The following is a 24,086-nucleotide window of genomic DNA, read 5'->3' as shown; positions in this document are numbered from 1 at the left end:
TATATGGAGTGGAGCTACAACCCCATGGTCAACCTTCCAAATCTCTGACCTCCTGCTTTTGTGTGTCTGTCAGAGAGCGGGTGTTTGGTTTCAACTGAATCCTTTGATTTGTCACAGTGCTTCTAAACCAGTGGGTTAGATGAAGTGTCCACAGAACTGACATGATGGGGGTGGGATTCAACAGCCAGGGGCATACAGAAATCCATGAGAGAAAAAAGTGGTGGGGGGGGGGGATTTTGGACAGAGCCATAATGAATCAGTGGGGCAGTTACCCAAGCATGAAATCGTTAAGCCAAGGTAAGTTTTCCTTTTGAATGAAAAGCTCTACAGAGCACAAGCTAAAAGCCCTAAGACATTGCCTGAATGGCCTTCTCTTGCCTTGTGTTCTGCAGGGTAGACAGGGTGGTGGTAATGCTGCTTTCTTAAAGGTCATATGTTCAGACAGCTGTAACTTAACCCTGTTGTGGCTCCTTGGCTTGCAGGTCCATCACCAGAGCCTACTACAGGAACTCGGTTGGAGGACTCCTCCTCTTTGACATTACAAACCGCAGGTCTTTCCAGAACGTCCACGAGTGGCTGGAGGAGACCAAGGTGCATGTCCAGCCGTACCAGATCGTCTTTGTTCTGGTAGGTCACAAGTGTGACCTTGACACACAGCGGCAAGTGACCAGGCACGAGGCGGAGAAACTGGCTGCTGCCTATGGTATGAAGTACATTGAGACCTCAGCTCGAGATGCCATTAATGTGGAGAAGGCCTTCACTGATCTGACTCGTGATATATACGAGCTGGTGAAAAGGGGGGACATTTCCATCCAGGAGGGATGGGAAGGGGTAAAGAGTGGGTTTGTCCCAAACGTAGTGCACTCCTCAGAAGAAGTGGTGAAATCAGATAGGCGGTGCTTGTGCTGAGCTCCTCTAGTGAGGCGAGTGGTGATGAACTCTACTAACCAAACGTACTTTACTAAGTGAACTCAGTGTGACAGAAGGGAGAGCAACACTCCCGTTGTGAACAGCCTCCCACATTGTTTTGGACACCAGAACAGACCTTGGAAAGAAATGTTCTGTTCCAAATAACCTTTCAGAACTGGGGGCTACAAACCTGAAGGAGAGTGAGTGAGGGTGCATGTGGATGTTGTAAGGAGACAGGAAGCAGAAATGAGGGGCTGCACAACACAGGAGAGAGTATACAGAGCTGAATGGGCTGGTACATGCCAGGGTACTGTACATGTCCTCTTTTAAGTAAATCCATAGCTCCCTGCAGGCTTTTGGAGCCACAGGATGGACACTCAGTCGTATGACAAATGGGCAGACAAAAAGAAGGCAGGAGGACATCTTGGTTTGTGTCAGCCATTTCTTTCCAGGAAGGTGTAAAGGCAGCACAGGTACCATTTCCTCCTAAGGTCAGTTCCACAGGAGAAGTTTACTGACATGGTATGCACACTTCTGAGTTTTCTTTCTTATGTTCTTGAACCTAGTTTGATAGCAAAGAATATTTTGTGCGATTTAAAGAGGAAAACAGTAGTTGTTTGATTGGTAATTAAATATTAAATTATCCCTCCCTTAACAGTGCTTCTCTTGCTGTGCTGAACCAGGACTCTAAGTGGCAACTCTTGCTGCAGTAGGGATTATTCAATGCAATTTTTACTCATTTACTGCCTGGGTGAGTACCTTGAAAGTACCCAAAGTTCAGGGTTTTCCAGTAGAATTAAGTGATCAAGATCATAAAGAGAGAACCATGTCCTCAGGTGTTATGTCTTAAGGCTGGGGTGTTGCAGCCAGGTGGGACACACCAGCATTTCTGTCTCAGTAACAGAGCTGTGCTGACCTTACCAGCCAGGTCACAAGGAGGAATGGAAAGGAGGGAGGAAAAAAAGAAACCCGACAAAATAAAAAACTTGAAAAGCTTAACTCAGGTGCATCAGACATCCTAAAAGGTGAGATTTGCTCTTAAAGAAGTTAAATAGCATTGGAAGCAACAGTGTCCATTGGTACTTTCTGCTGTTAAAGTGTCATTTCTGTCTTGGCCTCTGTGGAAGAGAACTGGCCCTGGGAAGGTGGGACACACAGCAGGAGTGTCTGAGCAGGTGGAAAGGAAAGCCTCAAGACACACTCAAGGGTAAAATTTGTTTTCCTCCGTGTTTTAGTTTGACAAAAGAGGATCCATCTCAGGTTGGCCATCATGGGATGGCAGCCGTGTCACAAAAGCTGTATGTAGGTGGATGTTTTTGGGAATGCCATTCACCACTTAGAAGCTTTGCTTCTGCCAAGTTTTAACCCAAGCTTTTGAAGTGCAATGGGGTGACTGCGCTCCTGTAGCCAATTAGGGAAGTTCAGACTATTAAAAGCAAACAAACAAAACTATAGTGACTTTTTTTACTTGTGTTTGAAAGCTTTATACACCAAACTGCAATGGGCAGGAGGAGGGGATTAGGTAAAAGCCACAGGAAGCATCTAGTGTTTATTTTAGGCCTCTGAGTATAGAAAAAGAAAATATTTGTTTCAGCTTTTTAATCTGCCCTGTCTACAGAAATACGGGTCTTGATTGCTGTTGAGTTCAGACTGTTTCTCCTTCTGGAAACTTCTCGCAGTTTGCAGCAGTACATGGGCAGGTCTGTATTAAGAAGAAAACCTGTGGTTTCCATGTTTCCATATTTCCATATTTCCATATTTTCCATATTGAAGCTGTAAAAAAAGCTCAAACCCACAGCAAACCCAACTGAACAACCCAAACCCTGAACACTTGTTTTCAGTGTTCTAGGAACAATTCCAGTTCCTGGGGTCTGCAGGGGAGCAGCAGCACTGCCCCTGCTGGGAGGGCAAAGGGAGCAAACGCCAGGAAGGGCAGTGGCAGCGGCCTGGCGCTCCTCACTGCGCTTCTCTCTGCTTGAATAGGCCGTGAACGTATCCAACACCTCCTGGTACAGGCCGGTGGTTGAGTTGAGTGCCCTAAAGATCAAAAAAAAAAAAAATAGTATCCCCTTTACAAAATCTGTTTCTGGTGAGTGCAGGTGGGTGCAGGGAGCACCCCAGGAGCTGCCAGGGCAGAGCACGGGGTTTGCTCAGAGCAGCTCAGTCAGTTGCGTTTCACAAAGGCCCAACAGACAGTACCAAACGGTCAGTTTCTTTGTTCCCTGGATGGAAAGTCCACCAAGCAGCTGCTTCAGCTTTTCGGAGGCCAGCTGGACACAAGGTGTGTCTTGGGGTGTCTGGCTGAGGATAGCAGCAGCCCCAAGGGCAGAGCCAGTGTGACATGAGGGACAGTGAGGAGTCGGATCAGGAGTTGGATCAAACATTTTAGCAATAGTCAAATACTCTAATTCCCTGTGTGAGAACCTGGCCAGAGGGGGAAGATCACTTTTCATGAGACAGACAATATTTTATTTAATGGGTTTTGGACATTCCCCTTTACTGCTCCCAGGGAGAAATTCCAGAAAGCCTAAGCCAGTAAGTGCATTCAGGCCTTCAGAGTAAATCTTCAATTTAAATACAGAAGTGTTGTAATTCTAAAGAGGAACAGTACAGAAGAAAATGTACACAGTCTTAACTACTTAGAGTTAATAAATTGTTACATTAAATGATAGAGCAATCATTATCTACATCTTTTTCTAATTCCTTGCATTTTCTAGACAGCTTATTAAAATATAGGAAATGTAGATTCACCTGTACAAAATTTGGAATGTTTTTTCTAAGATGAACTTATAGGATATGCTAAGAATTCTTTTCTAACAACTGGTTTTAATGCTTTGACTTAGAGGGACTTTGAGAAACCAGAAGGTGATACCTCTCACAGGCTAAAGGTCAGGAGCTCTTATACTCTAGGACAAAAAGAGAAAAAAAAAAGCAAAAGCTAACTTTCTGTGGTCTTTACCACATGTTAAAAACAATCTGCATGTTAGACTGAACTTGCTCAGAACCTCCAGAATAAAAGCGTACTATACACTGTCCTCGCTTTGTTATGCACTGTAACGAAATGTGAAAATAACGCTGTATTTAGCTGTCTGTATGTGACTGAAAATATGCTTGTATTTAGCAAAATGGTTACTACGTGATAATGTGAAATTCAAAACTTGTAAAGAAACTTCGGTGGTTTTTTTTTTCCTTTCCCCCTGCCCATTCTCTCTGAGTGTGTTCCCTGCTCCCTGTCCCCGCTCTGTACTCCTGGCCAGGGCTGGATCCACCATTCCCAGACACTGCCTCACAACCACTGGACACCCTCCCCTGCAGAGCCTGCCTCACTCTGCAGAACCTGCCCTCTGCCTTTCTGAGAAAAACCAGACCAACTACTCTGAGACAGAACCACCCCCTGCTCCCAGCAGCTGCAGCCACCGCAGCCTTGGCCCCTCCAGGAGGCCTCTGCAGGGCTGGTGGCATGGCAGCTGCAACAGCAAAGGGCAGAGCAGACCTAGGCAAGGATTAGTCATTGAGCTCATCTGTGAGTTTTGGGGTTTTTTACTTAGATCAAACACACTAATACCACACCCTGAGTTGTGATGGCCACAGCCATCTCCCATCCCCCAGGAGCCAAACACCTTTGAACACAGGAGCCATTTCAGCTCCAAGGCTGTCACCCTGTCCCCCCGACACACAGCAGCAGGTTCCTGGCAGTGGCACACGGCGCTGATTTTGCTCGGTTCTGCTTTTGCTGTGCAAAAATGCTTAACTGGTCGTTTCGTTGTGCACAACAAAGGCAGGCAATTGCTGCCTTAGGACCAGCTGGGGGTGGCGGCGGGAGGGAGCAGAGCCTGTTGGGATCTCATTAATCCAAACTGAAAACTGTAAGAGAAATCAGGATGTGTTTGCAGCTGCCTTTCCATCACTGCTGATGCTAGGAAAAGAAAATGGAAAGCAGCAGCCTGCAGCCTGACCAGCCACAAGTCCCACTGCTGTAGCAGAAACCTGCTGGAGAATACATTAGAGCTCCACATTGCTCTGCCGCAGCCACAGCCACTGAAATGAACAGCATTGCCCTGGGGAAGGAAGGGATGAGGCCAGGCTCTTTTTGGTGACCAGTGCTGAGGGTTTACCTTCTCTCTGCCCTTCCCTGCAGCTCACTCTTTGGCAGACACAGTGCTGGTAAAACACTTGCTTTCAGTCACTAATTCAGATGTGCTGACTCACACTCCCCCTTTCATTCAGGATCCAGCAGCCACACTTTTCACGTCTGCTGCTTCAGTGGAATTTTTCACCCCCCACGCCCAGTTAAGGGAGGGAAACATAAAAGCTCTCACATCACATTCATGACTTTCACGCAAAGAAAGATGCACAAAAACAGCTGGTTGCCACAACTGTTTAGTTTTACTATTTTAATATCATGAAATAAAAGTACAAAAAATTTACAGTATATTGTTTCTTACATGAAGATTGAACAGTTAACATTTGCATTTATTTTGCAGTGAAACCTGTACTCTCAGTCACAGAATGTGATTATTAGCCACTGACATCACCACTGAGCATTTCATTTTAGAAAGAAACTGCTAAGGCAAAAGGCAACAATCTCGCAAGGCTTTGTAAGGACCAAAAAAATACTCCAGCTGTACCACCAGAGGCCATGTTCCAGTCAACCATCCCGATGTAACACAGGTTTCACCACCTGGGAGGCTGCGTTCAGACATTTGAACTGGACATCTGGGCCAAGGGGGGCTCTCATAAGCTGTGGGCTCTCATAAGCTGTGGGCTCTTGGGTGTCCTTGTTCAATGCATTTGCCGAAACAACCAACGTGTGCACATGTATGAAATAGAAGGGGTGAGACCTGCAGACTTGACATCCCCTGTGCTGCTCACTCCTTTCCCACTGCCCTCTGAGGAGAAACCACAAACTGCTGCATGTGAAGTGCTGAGAGCTCAGTAACAGTTGGCTAACCCACAGTTACTACTACAAGTTTATCCAAAGTGGATATCCAGGAATGCTTACAGACTGGTGCTGCCATTAACTGACTGAAACAAACCCCATGATTCCACTCTAGTTTTGTTGTTTCCTAGAACATTACAGCTGCACATCTTCCCAGCCCAAGTCAAAGTTAACTTCATCAGCTGTACAGAGATGAAAAAGAAAACCCCTGCATTGCCTTAGCCTGCAAACATGTAAGGCTCCATTTCATACATGCCCCTCAGCTTTTCAGACAGGCTTTCAGGTAGGAATTTATTTATGACAGACTGGTCCGATCAAAATACTACGTCCTTTGCTGGACTGTGTGGTGCCTTTTCAAATAATTCATTTCATGAAGCATGCATGAAACCAAATTTTGAGTTTACAAATAAATAAAATGGTGCTCACCATTAATCTTTATATATTTTACCATTTACTGAAATGCTGAAAGTAACTCAGTCCTGAATGAAATTTGGGGGTGTTTAAATAAAAAATACTTGGAAATTGAAACCACATTTAAAATTGGCAAAATTATGCTTTGTTTTTGGAAGGGTCTTGCTTGTTTCTTCTCTTTACATCCCAATTATAAACTCTAGCCATATCTGAGGGCGTGGAATTAAGGAAACAGCTCATGCTATCAGAAAAGAGGAAAAAAAAAAAATTTAAAAAAGGAGTAAAAGCAGGTTACAGAGTTGGCCACTTAGTTGTAACAGTCAGTATAGAAACCATTTCATGAAAGGGCTGACTTGGTGCAAAGCTTCAACACTCAAGAATACTAGTAACTGTTGGTAATTGCAGTATTTATATCATTACTTAAAAAACATCCATAAAGATATTGCAGAGAAACACACTTTTAGTTTTGCCCAATTCTTTGCTGATTTCAGTCAAGCTGCCCATATCAGCTGTATTTGCCTCTTTCAGGCATCCCAAACTCCTGCAACACTAAGACAGCTCAAGGGTCAACTTGAAAGAACAAGCAGTTGTGCCTTCATTAAACTAAATCTAATGCTTCAGTTAATGGCCACACTCATTAAAACAGTTTTTAAGTATAAAAAACAACCCCACACACCTAGGAGGTGTTTCATGACAGTATGAAGAAATTAAAAAACCACTGAGCACAGCCTAAGCCAGTCCCAGGCTTGCTGCAGTAAGGCTTGTGCTGCTTGGAGGCAGCTGCAAAGGGTGTGATGGGCGACAGTCCGAAGAACAATATTCATATGCTCTAGAGGAAGGCTCACTGTGCTTTGAAGTGGTCACCTGGGCATCAATCCACACTTCCAGCTCTCTCTGGAGTCAGTCTGAGTTGCAACCACTGCAGTAGGTTTCATGATGACACAAATACAAGCTTTGCTACATCTCACACACCAACCTCCAACTCAGCCCTGCAAACACAATATTCCATTTCATTGCTAGGACAGTTAAAGTTCACAGGTGCTACAGAGTTTTGAGGGCAGCCAGTCTAAGATAAAAACACATCACAAAGTTGGTCATCACCTGGATGGTTGGCTTTCACATACATCTCCTCCCCCGTGAACAAAAAGGATACTGACTTCTGTAGTGGTGAACTGATCTCTGAGAAAATCCAGGTCTTCCTCTAGAAGATCGAGGTTTTTTGTAGCTGTTGACAAATTCTTCTCTAACAGAGCCTGAGCTTCATCAATATCATATTCAAGCATCACATTGGCCTAAAAAAGAAAGATTGATAAAAGCTCTTACTCTTGCATTGTAAGGACTAAGCCATGCTGAGCTTATTTTAGGCTATTGTTCATAACTAATCATGTTAGCAGCAGACTGTCCTGCCAGACAACAAGATGCAGGACAGGCAATGTCAGAATCCACTTGAGGCCTCCACCCCTTCAGTAACTGAGAAACAGATCTCCCTACTGACTTAAAGTTCTCTTTCTATAGCTAAGCAAGGAGGGATTTCTTCCCCTGTGGATCACATTCAGCCTTTCAGGCATCAGCATCTCATCCTCACTGTATCTGAAAAGTGAGAGACCTTACATTTCTTAGCAGCATCTTTCAGGTGCCACACAACTCTAGAAAGAGTTTTTGATGGATTCAAGAAAAACCTCAGGCTGTGTGGAATGCTGACAAACAGGTGGCAGTGTCAGTAACAAGAGCTACTACACGTGTTTAAAGATACACCAGATATAAAAGTCCTCTCTGGTGCTGTGGTGGTGGTCTTTAATCCACACATGGTTGTTTCAGTAAGAAGCTACCACAGGACGAGAGAACAGAGCAGTATTAGGTAAAAATGCACCCAGTGAAGCTTTGTCCCATTCAAGAAGTGTGCCCTGAGCAGAGGCACATTCTGTGACTGACAGGACCCCAGGGAAGGCTACACTGAGCTGCCAGAGCTGGATAAACTGTTCTTTAAAGCAAGTGGAGGGCAGAGATACCCAGTAATAGTGACATGTACAGCCCAACACAGACTGTAAGCAACAAGGAGGAGAAAGGCAGAAGGCCAAGAACACCTAAATAAAATGAACTGTTTGTGTGTGGTATTTCATTACAGCTTTTCAGTACGAACTGTCAATAGCATGAACTTTCTTTGATGTTCTGTTAGAAAATAAACCTGGGATGCTCCATTAAAGTCAGTGTTATGAATTCTGAAGATGGTCTCCTGAGAGCAACAGGTATCAGATTTTTTTTTTCTTTTTATGATAGAAATGGGAGAGGTTGGGAGCAACTGCCCAATTAGTCTGGATGCTTCATGTGTCAACAGTGTTTCTGTCCTAACCAAGAGGTTTTGTTGGGCAGCCAACACTGGGATTTAGGAACATCCATGATTTAAAAGTCTCAAAAGAAGCATCAGCAGGTTAATCTCCACTTATAATGAAGCCTCTACATTCAAAACACCCCAACGTGACATTGCTTAAGTACTTGGGAATCTGGGGTGTGAATCCTGATCCCACCAGGCTTTAGTGCAAAGTCCATTATAAATGCTGACAGATACCTATGAGTAACAGAAATCCCATCTTTCCCGAAAAAGGTGCATGAAAAGGGAAAGCAAGATGCTGAATACAAATAACATAGAGACAATGGGAAGCTACGTGCCAAACTAAGTTATTTTGCTGAGCACATTCCCATGCCAGGCAATGCTGGATGGTAATTTGAACCAAAAAGTGACAGAAAGGGTAAGGGGAATACAAACAAGCTTTTTGGAAAGAACAATCCAGCAAAAAGACAATTCTCTGAAGTCTTACTGTTCAGGAACCAAATAAAATAGAACAAGAAATCTTCACTAACACACTGAAGTTGCCTGGTTAGAAGTGCTCTGCTGCCAGGGTGCAGCTCCACCATACACCCATCAATAGAATCATGCCCACTACCACCAGGGGAGACAGCAACCAAAACTCTCTTTAACAAGCCTTTTGTAAGTTACTGAAACAGTTTCAGAAAAAGTTCCATTTTACTTACCCCCAACCACAAACAAACTTTATCTGTAGGAGGAACTGAAGCTTTGCAGTAGAGATTATCTGCCAATAAAAATCTGGTTTCCATTGGATGTGTGGAATCCTTAAGACAAATGATAAAACTTACAAATGCTATTTTCACTGGAAACTTACGTCAAAGACAAAAAACTTAGAATAAAGAGCACACTTTTCTTCTTTTTGCCATTGATACAGTATTAACTTGGGTGGAATTCTATGTAACTTTACTTCAACATTAAAGTTAGAGCTCCCAAAATAATGCATTTTTAAAAGATATATTTAAAAACAATACAGAAATCCCTATAAAGAATGGAGATGAAGTCAAAGCTTAGCTGCAATCTATACACTATTAAAAGTCAAGTTTGCATTACAAACATTAAACTTTTTTTGAACTAGCTTTCAAAAAGTACTACATACCTTTAAAAACAATTCTGTTATTTATAAAGGCATATTAAGTGTGCTCTCCAAAACATTTCTTGCAATGTGTTCTGTTAGGGTGGAAAGGTAGTTAGCTTTTCTCATACTCATTAGATATTCAAAATAGTTTACCTTTTTCTTCTGCATGTGTTTTAAAATTTCTAATGTCTGTTTAATTTCAGGAATCTGACTTTTTAGCCTGTGAATTAACAACAGTCATAATTTATTATTTTACAGAGACACAAAGTTTCCTAAACAAGTGATCAGTTTTATTATACAGTCCACCCTCCATTTAAAAACTTGTTAACAGCTTTTTCCAGGCTTACAAATGCAGGTGTAATACAGGAAGACACGGCATGTAAAGGCAGCTCAGCTCCAGCTTCACCTGCCCCTCACAACACCGAGGCTCGCTGGCTTTGGAAGCACAGCAATCCATTCAGATTTCACAACACACAGCAACAGGAACAGTAACAGACCCTTTTTACTGAAATGGTACATTTTGCGTATTTGTCACCTCCCAGAGGAGAGGGAAACCTCAGCAGAAATATAGGTAGAAACCACTTCAGGTAAAACAAAACAAGAGTGTTCCTTCTGAGGTTCATGGACTGTTCTGACAGACAGTGAGAGGCACAGGACTCTGCAGCAAAAGCTCTCTAGAGCTGAAGGCATCGCTCTCCCCGACAGCCCTGGCAGAGGCACTGGCATCCCCATGGCCTTCCTGGCCACTAGACTTATTATTTAAAAAAAAATAGAGCTGTGCTAAACATTTCCCAGTTCTGCAAAAATTATGACTTACCTCCTTTTCTTTTGAGCAAGATTAAGTTCCAAAAATTTGTACTTCTGATACTGCTCATCCAACTTCTTAAGAACTACATCTGCTGTCTCATTTCCAGGCTGCTTCATAAAGGAATCTACATCTTCCTTTAAGGGGAGAAAGAAACCCTCAGTGTTAGAAGAGTTTTATGGAAATCCTAGACATAGACATGCTATCAACTTACTGCAGCTACATCCAGGGGGAGTTTGAAATGCAAACAAACGTTTTCTGGAGTACAAAAGCATTTTGTTTCTTTTTTTAGTCACCTCTTTATTTCCCCCTACTTTTTTTTTGGTAGGGAACCAAGAGATAGGTGCAAGGATTATTTCATAACCATATTTGTGGGTACATGGCTAGTGGTGCTTTCAGTCCTGCCTGAGGTAAAGTGACACCTTACAGGGGTGGGTATCCACAGAGCATGGCTAAACCTACCTGTAAAGCAGGGATAATGCTTCTCCATGGCTAACCAGATTATGAACTATTTAGGATAAAACTGATGAAGGAAAAGAGTCACTGCCTGATCAAGCATGTTGTAGCAGAGAAAGATGCAAATGGGCAAAGCTCAGGTATCTGCTCAGACAGGCACTATGGAATTGAACAGCTGGGTTTCAAAAGCTCCTTCTGCAGTGAGCAGGAAGCTACAGAAACCTCTAGAGAACAACTCCAGCCAGTCCTACCATCAGCTGGAAATGCTGCCAAAGACAGACCCAAGCCAGCAAGGATGTCAACCTCAACATGTGCCTCCTTCAGAATCCTAGGAAGCAGTTCACCTGCCTGGGGACAATGTTCCCAGCCTCTGAAAGTTACATCAGTCCAGGGACCAACCACACGTTTCTGGCCTTGCCACCATTTACACACATAATTATAGATGACCCCACTCTCCCACTGAGGTAATTCTGCCCTTACTTGTCTACACAGCTCAGTAAAACCTGATAGAAGCCCTACCACAGGCCTCGTCAGCTCCTCCTTTTGAACTTGGTGTCTCCATTCCAGAAGTTTCACACCAGAAAAAGACTGCAATATGTCACTGAAGTGATATCGGACATGGAGCTGCTCCCCCTCATTATGACACCGTAACTCTCTTGGCTGAAGAAACTTACTATGAAATGACTGAATCTGGTAAGAAGTCCCTGCCTTCTTTATCATTAAGGAAATCTGTAGCAGAACACAAACTCCACACCCTGCAGCAGACAGCACTGTCCAGGTGGTAGATCCAAACTCAAGAGACCACGCCTCAGACTGCCTGAGGAATGCCTCGAGCTACCTCACAGTCTAGGAAGCATTTCTGCCTCTGGATAAAGCTCACAGAGAAGCTTTCAACAAAGAAAACAAGGATTAGGTTTGGGAAAATGTTGTAGAAGTGAGGCCTGAGGACACTGTGAAATGAAACTCCCTCTTGTGGAAGCAGCTCTGCTCGTTGAAATCATCCAGGGCAGAAAGCAAAAGCGGGTGGGCAGCAGCTCCCCCCACAGCCTGCCCGGCACCCAGCTCTGCCTCAGCTCCCGTCTGTCTGTGCACAGGGACGGGACACAGTCCTCATCCTCCTGAAACACAGATGCCCAGAAGTGAATCCAGAAGCAAGTCCAGGCCCCCTATATACTGGTGATCTCCTTCCACTACATAATGCCCCACTTCAAGGTGGGCTCAGATTTACTCCCAAGGTTTTCCAGCTTCCAAGCCTGCTGGTCAGGCTCTTGTCCCACCTCCACATCTGCAAGGCTGAGGCACAGTTGCTTCCTTAAGCTTGACCAGAACAGCTTTGAGGCACAGCTGGCTGTCAAAGCCATTAGGATCCCCACCTTGTGGTGCATTCCACAGCACCTCTACTGCAGAATCACCTTACAGATTCTGCAAGGACCTGCCAAAACTCATCTCTATCTTTTTAGGAAGAAAATTCACTGGCAAAACACCATTTTGCAAACTTCAAGCCTAGCCACAGGAATGTTCTGTAGAACCCCTGAAATGCAGCAGGATAGCGCATTCCCACGTGTCCCTACAGTTCTGAGAGATGACCCAAATAAGAGCTGCAGGCACTCACTCTGCAGAGAGCTTCATCACCTGGGGGCATGTGCAGACAACATGACAAGAGACACGAGTTTGCAGATCTGCATCCTCACACCTGCTGAAGAAGGCAGAACAAAGAAGGCATTTTATTTGGAAATGTCTGGGCAACAGCTCAAAACCACCAGAGCCGAAAGTTCTGTTTGGAGAGTATGTTATCCAGTAAAACCTCGTGTCTTAACATTACTTAATCTGAGTGCTTAACATCATTTGAAACCTGGAGAGGGACAAGAATTCACAGATCAATTGCCTCAGATAAGACATCAGCCATAAATTGTGTGAAGAGCCTCTATTGAACAAAGACACTTAGAGAAAACATCTCTGAAGACAAGATTCACAGTAAGGCTGCCCATGCAGCATGTGAGGGGGAGGGGGGAAATGTCAAGCAAGTGATCAGCAGGTCTTTAAATGTTTTTGAAATAGAAACCTATTTTCTGAAGGAAAAAAGCTCTTGTAAAACCTACCCTCAAGACAGAAGTGTTTTCACTCTGCAGAGCAGAATACCATTACAACTTCCTAGTGTAGGCTTATTTTGAATAAAAGAAGGTCTATCTTAACATCTGCATCCAAGTACTCTACGATCACCATCAAGGAGCTCTTCTGCAGACACACCTGTATTTGATCAGAGCACCTCTCAAAACTGAGAATTAGGAAACTTCCAAGACATTTAGATCCAGACATAAAGTTATGAAGAACTGAAGAGAAGCACAGGACTAAGGCACAGCCCCAGAACTCTCAGAGCCGCGTGGTACAGCACACATGATACTTCAGACATGGGTATTGAAAGGAAAAAACATGGAACTAAACACAACAGCTACAAAGGCAGCCCCCAGCATGGAATGAGGGATGTGACAGATGCCTTTAAGTGTTTGCTGAGGCTAATCACCTGTTTCCTGCAGGGTGGCCACCTGCACTGCAGTCAGCCAGACCACAAGTTCTCCTCTGTCAGGATCAGTGAGATCTCACAGGACAGCTAAAGACACGGCCATTCCCTTTCACTTTCATCTATGATGGTCTCCCACAAGGCATGGAAGGAAGTCAACTGGAAGCAGCAATGGTTTTCCAGCCCAGTTAGGATTTGCCAGATCCCAGTTATTTTTAAAAAAACCTTAAAGGAAAAGGAGGAACTAGACCACTGAAAGCAAACGCACCATACTTGCCTGGTCAGGCCCTATGCCCAGACAAGACACATCAGCAGTACAAGCACTACCAAAATGCAAATCAAACCAATTTATTTCTATAAAAGCAGTTGTATCAGATGGGGCAGACATCCAGCACTTCCTGAGACCACCAAGGCAGCCAGGTTCAGCCACTCTGATCAATAGTTATTGATCAATGGAAATAAAACAGCAATCAAGATAGTGTACCAAGAGTAAGCTCAGAGCTGAAAGTGAACAAAAGATGATTGTGAGATTATGTCACTGCATAAGCCACTGACTCCTTTTCAGCCACTCAACAGAATCATCAAATGCTTGGTATATCAGTTTTTAAAGTCAGATAAACAAGTTCTGCCTGCTTTCCAGAGGACACATTTGTTGGTTTTCAAGAACACATGGGTGCTTCTGAAAAGTGAATCTTGTCCGCAGTCTAAAACTTTTTTTTAAGAGAGGAAGATGTATGGAAAGGTGCCTGGAGCACGGCAGGTGATCCGTGGAACAGGAGCGGCAAGGCGTGCCCCGCGCAGCGTGTGCCAGGAGCGCTCTCACAACACGCTGCTCACTGCCCTGCGTGCGGCAGTGCAACAACGCGACACTGCTAAACGCGGGGAGCTGAGCTTCTTGTAAGGTGCATAATGCTCAGTAACGCCAGGCCGGGATAGAAACAGGGCAACTGGCCCGCGAAAAGGCCCAGGACTGAGGCTGCGAAGGGCCTCCGCCATCCGCGCCCCTCGGGCACCGCCCGCCCGCCCGTGACTCCGCCGAGGTGCCGCCTGACGGGGGCCGGGCCCGGCTGGCGGAGCACAGCCCCCACTCCTCGGCCCCGTTCCCCAGGAACGCCGCCTCGGGGCTGCCCAGCCCCGCTCGCCGGCCCCGCTCACCACAAACGCCGCCTCCGGGATGCCGAGAGGGCCACGCCTCCCGCCCGCCGCCGCCGCCGCCTCGCTGCCCTCGGCAGTCGCCATGTTGGAAACGGAAGAGGCGTGCGCGGCGTGCGCCAGGACGCCGGGGCCCTTCGTCATCACGTGGGCGCCGAGCGGCCGCGAGGCGGGGGCAGCCCCAGGGCACCGCCCATGGGTGGTGGGACGGGGCCGGGGCGGGGCAGGGCCGCTGAGGGCGAGGAAGGCGGGGCGGGAAGGGGAAAGCTCCGGCAGCAGGGCCGCCTGGGGCGGCGGGAACTACGAGTGCCCTGCTTGCCCCGTCCCGGGGAGGGGGTCCCGTGCCAATAGACCGGTGGGCAGGAAAGACGGGAACGGGGTGTCCCTTATCCCAGCCTCTGCTTCTGCCTATGGAGGAAGCGCCGTTGTTTCTAAACGCAGCTGCAGCCTTTCCCTGAGCGCAGACGTTGTCGAACAAGCCAGATACAACAAACAGGAGCAATGCCTCTAACAATTTACAATAAACATTTCTAAAGGATCACCAATACTGCTTGCCCTGTATTTACGCGCATAGATTTCCCCTTGCTCGTGCGTTCAGTGAATTCCTGCCGCTCCTGGGAGGGACAGCGAGCCGCTGTGCCAGCGCCAGGCCGGGCCCTAGGCCCCACAGCTCATTGCTGCTGCCCCGTGCTTCTGCACTGAGACGGAAGTGTGGCACAACACGAACCAACTATTAAGTAGTCCAAGCTCAGAACTGAAAACAGGTCTCTGCAACCTAAAGAAACAAAAATACAACTATTAAAAATAGCGTTTTCGAATTTAGAAACAAGGAGCACCTGCAGCAGCCACGCATCCTTAGCCTGGCCCTTCCAGGCCCTGCACACTGCTGGACTGATGATGGTTGGGAATGAATCCAGCTCTAGGCAAACTCAACCAGAACTCAGTCTCGGAGCCGTCTCTTGGCCAATGTGAACACAAAGGAGTAACAAGCTAATCAAGCACCCTAATTCAGCCATAGCTATCAGCCCTACAGAAACTGAGAACACAAAAAATGATCACATACACACACCTTGCATATGCCAAAGTTTATTTTTTTCCAAAACTTGTTTCATCAAATCATTGGATATGAGCAATTTTTAAAAAAATGAACAATTTGCGTATTAACAAACTGTGAAGTTCCACAATGAAAATATCAACACAGCCAGTCTTGTGCTTAGGCTTCTTTTTAAAAAAATTATTCATAGAACATAAACCCTTGGATTTTTTTTCCGGTTTGTGGCTAGTGTATTTTTCACACATTCTGTATTCTTATAAAATGAAGGAACTCACATAAAGGAACAGCTGTACAAGAATACATCTGAAAAAAAGCAACCTAAATTATCATAGCTCCTTTTAAATAAATATCCAGTAAAAGGCACAAACCTGTCATGGGGGAAAACAAAACGTACAAAACAAGACCTATTAAATAAATAAAGTGTGGGTTGGGGTGAGGGAAATCTGTTCCAGCACCTATTTTGTCATTGCTCCAAGATGAAATTCCAGCCAAACATTTGGTAAAGGATTAAGCTTAATCACAAGGATACACATCTGAGATATACTGAAAGATTTGACGTTACAATTCCTGTTGTAACTGTACCAGTTACTACAATCTCTTTAAATAAATGATCATGAAAGTCTGCATAAAACAGTGATGCTGCCATGTACAGATCAATGACAAGTCAGATACATCCTCAGAGTCATAGCAACAGGTTTTCTATATTCCTAGCTATCAGTAATGTATAAATGATAACATGTACAGTTTCCATTGCTCAAAAATATAATCTTTAAATGGAAATAAATGACTGATACAGTGCCTTTAGATGTTATCCTTACAATACAAACTACCCCAAACAAAGTTTTCCTTTTTATGTACAAATTAAGCACTGATCCACAGTGCATACTATTCTACTTGTAACCCCCCCTCCCTGCCACACATCAAAAAATCCAGCTGGGAATAGATACACCCTGTATTCAATCTTGTAGTCAGATGTTCTGTTGTTGTTACTTTTGTGTGTGTGGTTTTTGCTGTTGGTTTTGTTTTTTTTTCCTTAAACAGAAGTCCATTTGTAATTTTTACCTATAAATATTCCACCACTATGTGCACAGAACTGAGATTTTTCCAGTACACATGTCCAAAATTTATTTTAAAAAAATCCATAACTTCTTGGAGGCAAAGTCAAACTATATCTAGAGAACATTAGAAAACCCCAGTTATTTAGAGAGGTACACACCCAAGTCCAAGAGGCCTCACACAGTCCACCTTTCCAAAGTCCCTCAGAAATTATCCTATTCCATGACAGAGAGCCTGCCTGTGCAGCATCAAGTCCCAACAGTGAGGCTCAAGTGACCCACTAAAGCACAATAATGCAAAGCGTACAGCACACGTCAAAGTCTTCCTTCCTTGTTCAGACAAACATGGAAAGACACCTTAGTTACCAGCTTCCTGAAGTATTCAGAACATGATTCTGATCCAACGAGTTGGAAGGAAAGTCACATTTATATACATCTCTCTTCACTCATCCCAACTGCTATTCGCAGCTCCTGTGGGCTGGATACAGTCACCCTCAAGAACAACAAAGTGGGGCTTTTTGTGGAGAATAAGTTCTGAGCCATAACAAGCCTTGACAGCATCCTAAGTCCTTGGTTTTCACTTCTCATGTATATGATTTAAGCACATACTCTGCGATTTTATGTGTTCCAATATATGCACAAGGAAGAGGTGGGCAAAACCCAGTCCTGTGCACTCATGTGCAGAGAGAAGGTGCAAAGTGATCTCTGCTTCACAAGGATCAAGCTGAAAGCTGTGTTTCAAAGCATCAAAAGAAGGTAGGTTATTAAGTTTTTAAAACATACTTTGTGGCTGTTTCTCCTTTTTTAATACTAATTAAGTTGGTATCAGACAGCTTTGCTACAAGAAAGCAGACCAGAAGAACCATTAAAAGATCCAGAGCAAATAAATCAGAAGTAGTGCAAACTATTATCCAGTACTAAATCCATTTCTGAGCCAAGTATCTTCCAGATATTCAGAATGCTCTGCAATGAAGTTGTAACAATATATACTGCTTGCCAGGCATTTATTTGCACATTTTATTAAAATAACAAATTATTACTTATACAACTCAGTATAAGAAAAAACCTAACAGCTTACAAGAACTGCCTGCTTGTAGCACTCTCACCTCCGCCATTAATGCCCAGACATTTATAATTACATGGACTGGTCTATTTGAACACAAGACTTTTGATTGCTGAATAAATCTATGGAATTCACTATTTCTTAAATGAACAGTCCCCTCAACACAATGACCCATTCTAAAGGACATCTATTCCCTCATCATGTGGAGGGCAACTATAGGCACTGAAGAACTCATTGGCTTAAAATTGTACAATTGTTCAACCCAATAAAGGTGGATTAAAGCTTGAAGCCCTTAGTAATTCAAACTTGAACATTAAACTGCCATATACTTGTCCAAATTCTTTCAAAATCAATACACATCAAGGAACACCAAGTTTTAAATTTCTGCAGGGTTTCATTTTCCAGGAAATTAGCAGTTACAGATTCCAAGGGTTGAGGAGTGGAGTTTTATTTTGCTTCTTTTGTATTGATTCATTTGGCAAAATATTTACCATAGGGTTAAGAAATACTACTTTTGCACTCTTTGGACAGAATGAAGTATTTGGAAAAAGAGAAGGGTTGTCTCACTGTGAGGAATCTACAGGGGAGTTTGACAAGATTCTCAGGCCTATCTGCATTTATGGTGAGAGTCAGGTATTTCTGCAATTACAGACACCCCAAAGGATAAAAGACATACTGCTCTGGAGGTCTCTTTATTGTAGCAATAGAAAACTCAGCTGTAATATGAATCATTATTAGAAGTAATTTTACAGGAGAGCTTTTCATTGCATTTTGCCACAAAACTTCCGGAGGAAAGGTTGCTCCCACTTCTATCTACTTAATTATAACTTGGGGTTTTTTAATGCTACCACTTTTTATCAGACAGTGAAAAATACAAGATAAGGCATTTTCATAGCCAATTTCAGTTCTGGAGGAAGATTCTTAAATACAAAATATGTGCCAGAAGTCTGCACACATCTGACCCATTGTGAACAGCATTCTTCATAAATTAGTTGATTTTAAAGATTTTCCTCTCAAAAAGAGTCTGGATTTCTTAACGTAGCATTTTTACGTTGAAATTACTACAGAAGAAAAAGATTTCTGCAGCATCAAAGAAACAATTATCTAAAAGTTTACACATATTTACACATTTAAAAATAATTATTTTTATATGGTTTATAACTAGGTTCTTATTTCAAAAAAGAAACACAAGCTATTCTCTACAGCTGGATAATTTCAAAATAGTTGGCAGTTCACAAGTGTCAGCATGATTGCAAGGTTTGATTCTTTTGACCTAATGGACTTTAGAAAGAAGAATTGGCTCTCTTGCCTCTACTACAGTTATCAACAAGACTCTCAAACTGCTCCTGTGTGCTGTGGCTGGGGCAGCGACAGCTACTGGCTCCCAAGGCTGCTCTTCCCTGAGCCCGTGGTGGGAGATGCCACCTCAGGGAAGGCACCCATGGAAGGGCAGCTGCTGGCACCTGCTGGAGGCTGTGTGAGCTGTTCTGTGCCACTCTCGTTTCCCCTGCTCCACCACAGACTTGCAGCCTTGCAGCTGCTGGCTCTTTTTACTTAGCCCTGTAATACTGACATACCAACGGAGCAATTTATTATTTTTACTATAGCTATCTATCTATGTAATATGTCTCTTGTTGATTCACAGCATTTCAAACTCACATTATAAAGTTTGCAAATTACTATAAGCTATTCTAATGTGAAAAAGCTGTCTGATTTCACACAATATTGGCTTTATGATAATGCAAGCATTGCCCTACCAGAGTATTTATTAGAGCACATAAAAATTTTATTGCTCAACTTGATTTATGTTGTGTCTTGGTTACAACAGCCACAGAATTGATGGATAAAATAAATAGTTTTGACATCCTCAGTCAATTCCTAAAGTAATCCACTGATGATTAAGGTTGTAGAGCAATCATGTGACCTTCTCCTCAATTTTGAAGATGATAATCCAGCTTGCACCTTCTGAGTCAACCTCAATAAAAATACGTTTTCTGCTGAGCAGTTTAAAAAAAAAAAAAAAAAAAAAAATCAGGGAACAACCATGACTTCACACTGCAGTGACTGTTATAAACAAGAATCTCTAAAGCATTGCAGGTCAAAATAATATTGTATTATACAGGGAATAAACAGTTGCCCTGTTCAGGAATACATCATGGAAAGATTGAAATTCAGTCTTTTCTTTTTTTACCAGTATTTGGTTGTTCTCACATCTTGTTGCTTTGGTGGCTCTACATAAACTGTATCTGTGAAACAAAGATTACATATTAATGCCACTTACATAACAAATAGTTTCCCAGTGTTTTAGAATAATGAATCTATTTGACCGCCTTGTTACTTTTAAGTTAAGTCTATTGGCTTTGGCACTTTAAAAAAAACCCAAAGAATATTAAGACCAAGGTATCTGGATGATGGGAATACAGTTTCTCCAGTGTGAATGATCTCTTGTCCATGTCTTTTTCAATCCCCCATCACCTGATCCTTCAGGAAGCTTCCAACACTGGTCTGGTCAGTATGACTAAACCAAGTACCCAGCTAATGTCATAGGGAGACTGAAACCTACATACCTTCACCACCCCTGTTTGCTTAATACTGAAACAGTGAGGGGCAAAAATCTGCTTTTTACTTTCTTCCTTGCTTCCTGCAATTTCATCATCTGAATTTGCCTCCTCACCAGCAAAAGCTCCTGCCCTTGACTGAGGAACCCCTCACTTTCATGTGGAGAAATACACCAGCAGCCCTTTATGAAGCATTTGGTTGTGTTTACCAAAGCTGAAGTTTCAATGTCATCACAAGATTAAAGAGCACCGTTCACCTGAGTTTCAGAAACAGGTGCAAAAGGATTTGTTGGCCTTAGACCAGGCTGTGTATACATCATTGACTGGGGTGCCATCAAAGGAGCAGCTCCAACCTGAGGAGGTACCTGTAAAAAGAACAAAAACCCACAAAACAAATATATAAAATTAAAACTACTTCCAGAAAATACATGTTTTTGCATTTTAGGTATAGTAGAAAATAAACATATAGATACACACACACACACACAATAAAGTCAAAGTTTTTTAAAAACCCCTGCTATATAAACCTCAGAGTGATCTCTTTCAATGCAGTATGAGAAACATACCAGATTTCACACACTATTGCCAATACATTTAATTTGAAGGGTGGTTTGAACATCACAATGCGTGACATGAAACGTACTGGCAGAGACAACAAAGTGTTCAGGAATGCAAAACAAAGCACGTTACTTACCATTCCATATACAGGCACTTGAGGTGTGGTCAATGGGTATGTGATAGGAGCAGGTACCTTTAATCAAGAAAATTTTAATATATTTTAGAGAAACTCATGCATACTTGGTAATATATATAAAACTTTGAAAAACACATTTTTCAGTACTTAAAATAACCAATGTATTTACAAGAAACTGACTTACATATCCAGGATAGTGTATTCCATTCTGGCATAGCAAAAGGATAAGACAGAAAATTATTTAATAGGTATTTATGCTGGAAATTCTAACTCAGGGATGGATTCAAGTCCAGTACTGTAATAGTCTGTAACTACACTTGACTCATTTATTAAAACAATTAAAGCGTGAGGAAAAAAAGTGCAAGGACAGGAGCATCAGCAATTATGCTTAGAAAGCTACCACTAGTACAACTTACAGCAAAATTAGAAATTTTACTACACCTAGCCACATGTGAGCATATTGCTTGCACAAGCACGTGTGTGAGAAGCTTTTAGAGGGCATGGCATGCAATGCTCCTTCTTCCTCCCATTATGTGAGAAGGACATAAAAAAAAAACCAAGAAAGCCAGTGACCATTCAGCTTAAGAAGTGAATAGCAACAGATGTTCAATCAGGTCAGTGTTGCCCACATACTAACAACTGATGTCAGCAACATATCACAATATGAAAAAAGAAAAATGAAGAGCATTTTAAGCCAGAAATACCTTATATCAGGGTATGTTCACAAGCACAGCAATGCATGTGCTTCTTAAGGCCATGCTTTGTTAAGCAGTGCTAATTATACTGAAACCCAAGTGCTGGATGAAAGACTTGGCAATGGGATAGGATGCAGTGGTACATGAACTGGAGGGTCAGTTCTGAGTGCCAGAGGCCCAGCCAGGACACTGAGACATTTGCAGTTCTGGGGCACAGATTTTAATGAGGCTTGTAGCTGAGCTAGATCTTCACATCATTAATTGTTGGGAGTTCCAGGCAAATGCGTGAGCAGACACCTGGCATAAAACACTCAAATGCTTAGACCTGATGAACACATGATATAAAAACATAACTTTAAATCCACAGTGATCAACAGGTAGTAAGGTACCCCCCTATGTTCCAGAACTAAAAATGCATCGGCACTCTAACAACACATTCTAGAGCACCTAGACAGGATAAAGAGATCATATGGTCTCAAAAAAATCTTACATGAAGTGCAATAAAACTGTGCCCTCTCATCAAAATTTTTAAGTCTCATTTTTGAATCCAATACTGGACTTAATACTGTATTCAACTTTTCTAATTCTGAATGAGCATAGTCATGTAAGACAAGGAAAACAAGCATTAGAGCAGAACTGTTCTTATTGCAAAATTAAGTCAGACAGCAGTCCAAAATTCACAGCAAATGTGGTAATTATCCTAGTTGTATGCATAACTGAGATGAACATTCTACTTCCCTCTAAGACAGCTATATTTTAGAAGTGATTCATATTTATATGAATATATTATAAATACAACACACTTGAAAAATCTCTTTTAAAAGCATTGAAAAGTCAGTTGCCTACAAATATCCCTCCTAGAAATGAAAATTCTTCATTTAAGTAACTATAAAAGATACACTTAACATTTCGTACTGTGTTAAAAATACGAAGTTGCTGTTGAGCATTATCAAAAGTCCAGAGTGCTGCTTGACCTCATTATTAAGGTGCCTTGCAGGGGTTGCAGCAGTTTTTAATGATAAAACTGAAAAAGGAACAAAGACTGGAAGGAACAGCAGTTTTGCCCTTAAAACGCATTCTCAGGATTCTTAAAGGTGAATGTTTGTGTGCACATGTGCGTGGGAGGGGGAATGGGAGTATTTCAAACATGCACATCAGGAATTTTCTGGACTGGGATCATTTATTTCAATCCAAAAAGAATTTATGAACTGAGACAGGTAATCAGACTTTCACTTGTCCTTAATGGACAAGGTTTACAGTGAGGGGAAGTAATGCATGCTAAAATCTCTACCTCATTCAGTGTGACCCTATGAGCATTCCCTGCTACCCCCAGTCTTGTATCAAATGCCTTTTTGTCCTTTATAAATTAACTCAAGCAGAGAAGCAGAATTTGCTAGAATGAAGTGTGATTGCATAGTACAGAAATTACCATGTGTGGAATAGTGGGTAAGGGAGTCGGGTTCCATGTGGTTGATGTGCTTGTTTTTGCTTGCCAGTTTGTTCCACCAGTAAGTTTTTTCTCTGTAGGCTGAGACCACTGCATATCTGACCTAAAATGAAACCACGGTGTTAGTTTTCATGGAGGGGCAACAGCTAGAGTAAGACAACATAACAGGAAACCAAAACATGCCTTAATGCATGCACACAGATGAAATCTGAAGAAACACTCAGGATTTTCAGTAATTACTTATGTATCTGTTCTCCAGTAAGTGTGAAATCTGGGGGTTCTGTTTATGTTAAAAGTGAACTATCAGTACTGCACTGTACAATATAATAACTGGAGTCTGATGTAACTCTTAAGAGTGTTTCATAAAAACACTTCAATAAAAATACAGGAATTGCAAAACTAACTAAAGTGAGCTACTTCACTGTGTTACAGTGGCTGACCACAAACACTATGTTCCAATGCACTTCTCAATTATTTCAGATTATTTCAAGAGTTGAGATTCTTGCCATGTTAGTGCCAGAGACTATCAAATAGTCATGTGAGAATATTCTAAGTACATATATGCACTTACTTTTTGGATGGAGTTCCTCCAAAGCCAAGATCTGTGGGGGAAAAGAAACAGACAAAATCCTTAAGTGTTTTAATTTGGGAGGGAAAAAAAGCTTGTTTTACTTTCAGTAACAAATGGGAAAGCTAATTTTAAAAGTTTCACACTTACTTCCTACTAGATTAGCAAGTGAAGAATCAAGGTCATTTGCCAAAATTTTTCCACTTTGCTGGCTGGCTACAGTGGCTCTTTGACTTTGTGGTGGTACTGTGGGTTGCAACACATCATCTAGGAAGTTAAAACCTAAACAAAGAAAATAAAAGCAACTGTTAACAGAATGGTT

The 24,086-nt window shown here is 42.6% G+C and overlaps 3 protein-coding genes across 18 annotated transcripts in view; 1 reads left to right on the top strand and 2 right to left on the bottom strand.

Moving 5' to 3' along the window:
* Positions 1 to 462: 462 nt before the first annotated feature.
* On the top strand, positions 463 to 4,078 carry RAB39B (RAB39B, member RAS oncogene family; the record flags this gene model as incomplete). Its single annotated transcript, XM_042027390.1, has 1 exon — positions 463 to 4,078. A coding segment is annotated over one exon (447 nt), but the record flags the coding sequence as incomplete, so codon positions are not given.
* A 1,198-nt stretch (positions 4,079 to 5,276) lies between these two features.
* Positions 5,277 to 14,761, bottom strand: VBP1 (VHL binding protein 1). Of its 4 annotated transcripts, none has more exons than XM_042028775.1 (7): positions 14,634 to 14,681; positions 12,593 to 12,656; positions 10,517 to 10,641; positions 9,853 to 9,919; positions 9,290 to 9,388; positions 7,361 to 7,551; positions 6,408 to 7,248 (listed from the first exon to the last, which is right to left on the bottom strand). In XM_042028775.1, exons 3-7 carry the CDS (start codon positions 10,621 to 10,623, stop codon positions 7,224 to 7,226), a joined length of 489 nt encoding a protein of 162 aa, XP_041884709.1. In that variant the 5' UTR covers positions 10,624 to 10,641; positions 12,593 to 12,656; positions 14,634 to 14,681; the 3' UTR covers positions 6,408 to 7,223. The 4 variants fall into 4 exon arrangements, with proteins under 4 accessions (XP_041884696.1, XP_041884709.1, XP_041884702.1 ...); XM_042028768.1 differs by having other exon boundaries at positions 12,573 to 12,656; positions 14,634 to 14,679; XM_042028762.1 differs by lacking the exon at positions 12,593 to 12,656 and having other exon boundaries at positions 5,277 to 6,468; positions 7,413 to 7,551; positions 14,634 to 14,760.
* Positions 14,762 to 15,899: 1,138 nt separating this feature from the next.
* The window catches only part of LOC121664927 (phosphatidylinositol-binding clathrin assembly protein-like), a 29,073-nt gene continuing 20,886 nt past the window's right edge, over positions 15,900 to 24,086 (bottom strand). For 3 of the 13 annotated variants that reach the window (XM_042028636.1, XM_042028717.1, XM_042028727.1), the window contains 7 exons: positions 23,915 to 24,046; positions 23,768 to 23,798; positions 23,179 to 23,299; positions 21,239 to 21,262; positions 21,055 to 21,111; positions 20,570 to 20,725; positions 16,675 to 20,048 (listed from right to left, as the gene is read on the bottom strand). In XM_042028636.1, coding sequence (XP_041884570.1) covers positions 20,600 to 20,725; positions 21,055 to 21,111; positions 21,239 to 21,262; positions 23,179 to 23,299; positions 23,768 to 23,798; positions 23,915 to 24,046 — 491 coding nt within the window. In that variant the 3' untranslated portion in view covers positions 16,675 to 20,048; positions 20,570 to 20,599. Of the gene's footprint in view, positions 20,049 to 20,569; positions 20,726 to 21,054; positions 21,112 to 21,238; positions 21,263 to 23,178; positions 23,300 to 23,767; positions 23,799 to 23,914; positions 24,047 to 24,086 lie in introns of those variants that run through there. The other 10 variants (XM_042028690.1, XM_042028738.1, XR_006016170.1 and 7 more) reach the window with 9 other exon arrangements.

This window comes from Corvus kubaryi, unplaced genomic scaffold (assembly GCF_017639235.1).
Source record: "Corvus kubaryi isolate FWS band 111438036 unplaced genomic scaffold, C.kubaryi_AGA036_p1.0 130, whole genome shotgun sequence".
Classification (NCBI taxonomy): domain Eukaryota; kingdom Metazoa; phylum Chordata; class Aves; order Passeriformes; family Corvidae; genus Corvus; species Corvus kubaryi.
Note: the sequence above shows the minus strand (reverse complement) of the source record. Positions and strands in the feature narration are given on the sequence as shown.

Excerpts from the sequence above, each read along its gene's own strand:
- VBP1 (XM_042028751.1), bottom strand. The coding sequence starts at position 14,717 with ATGGCGACTGCCGAGGGCAGCGAGGCGGCGGCGGCGGCGGGCGGGAGG. Across the intron at positions 9,920-10,516 it reads CTTGCTCAAAAGAAAAGGAG|GCTAAAAAGTCAGATTCCTG; the intron begins GTAAGTCATAAT and ends GTTAATTCACAG. Across the intron at positions 7,249-7,360 it reads TGTGAAAGCCAACCATCCAG|GGCTGAGTTGGAGGTTGGTG; the intron begins GTGATGACCAAC and ends TTGTGTTTGCAG.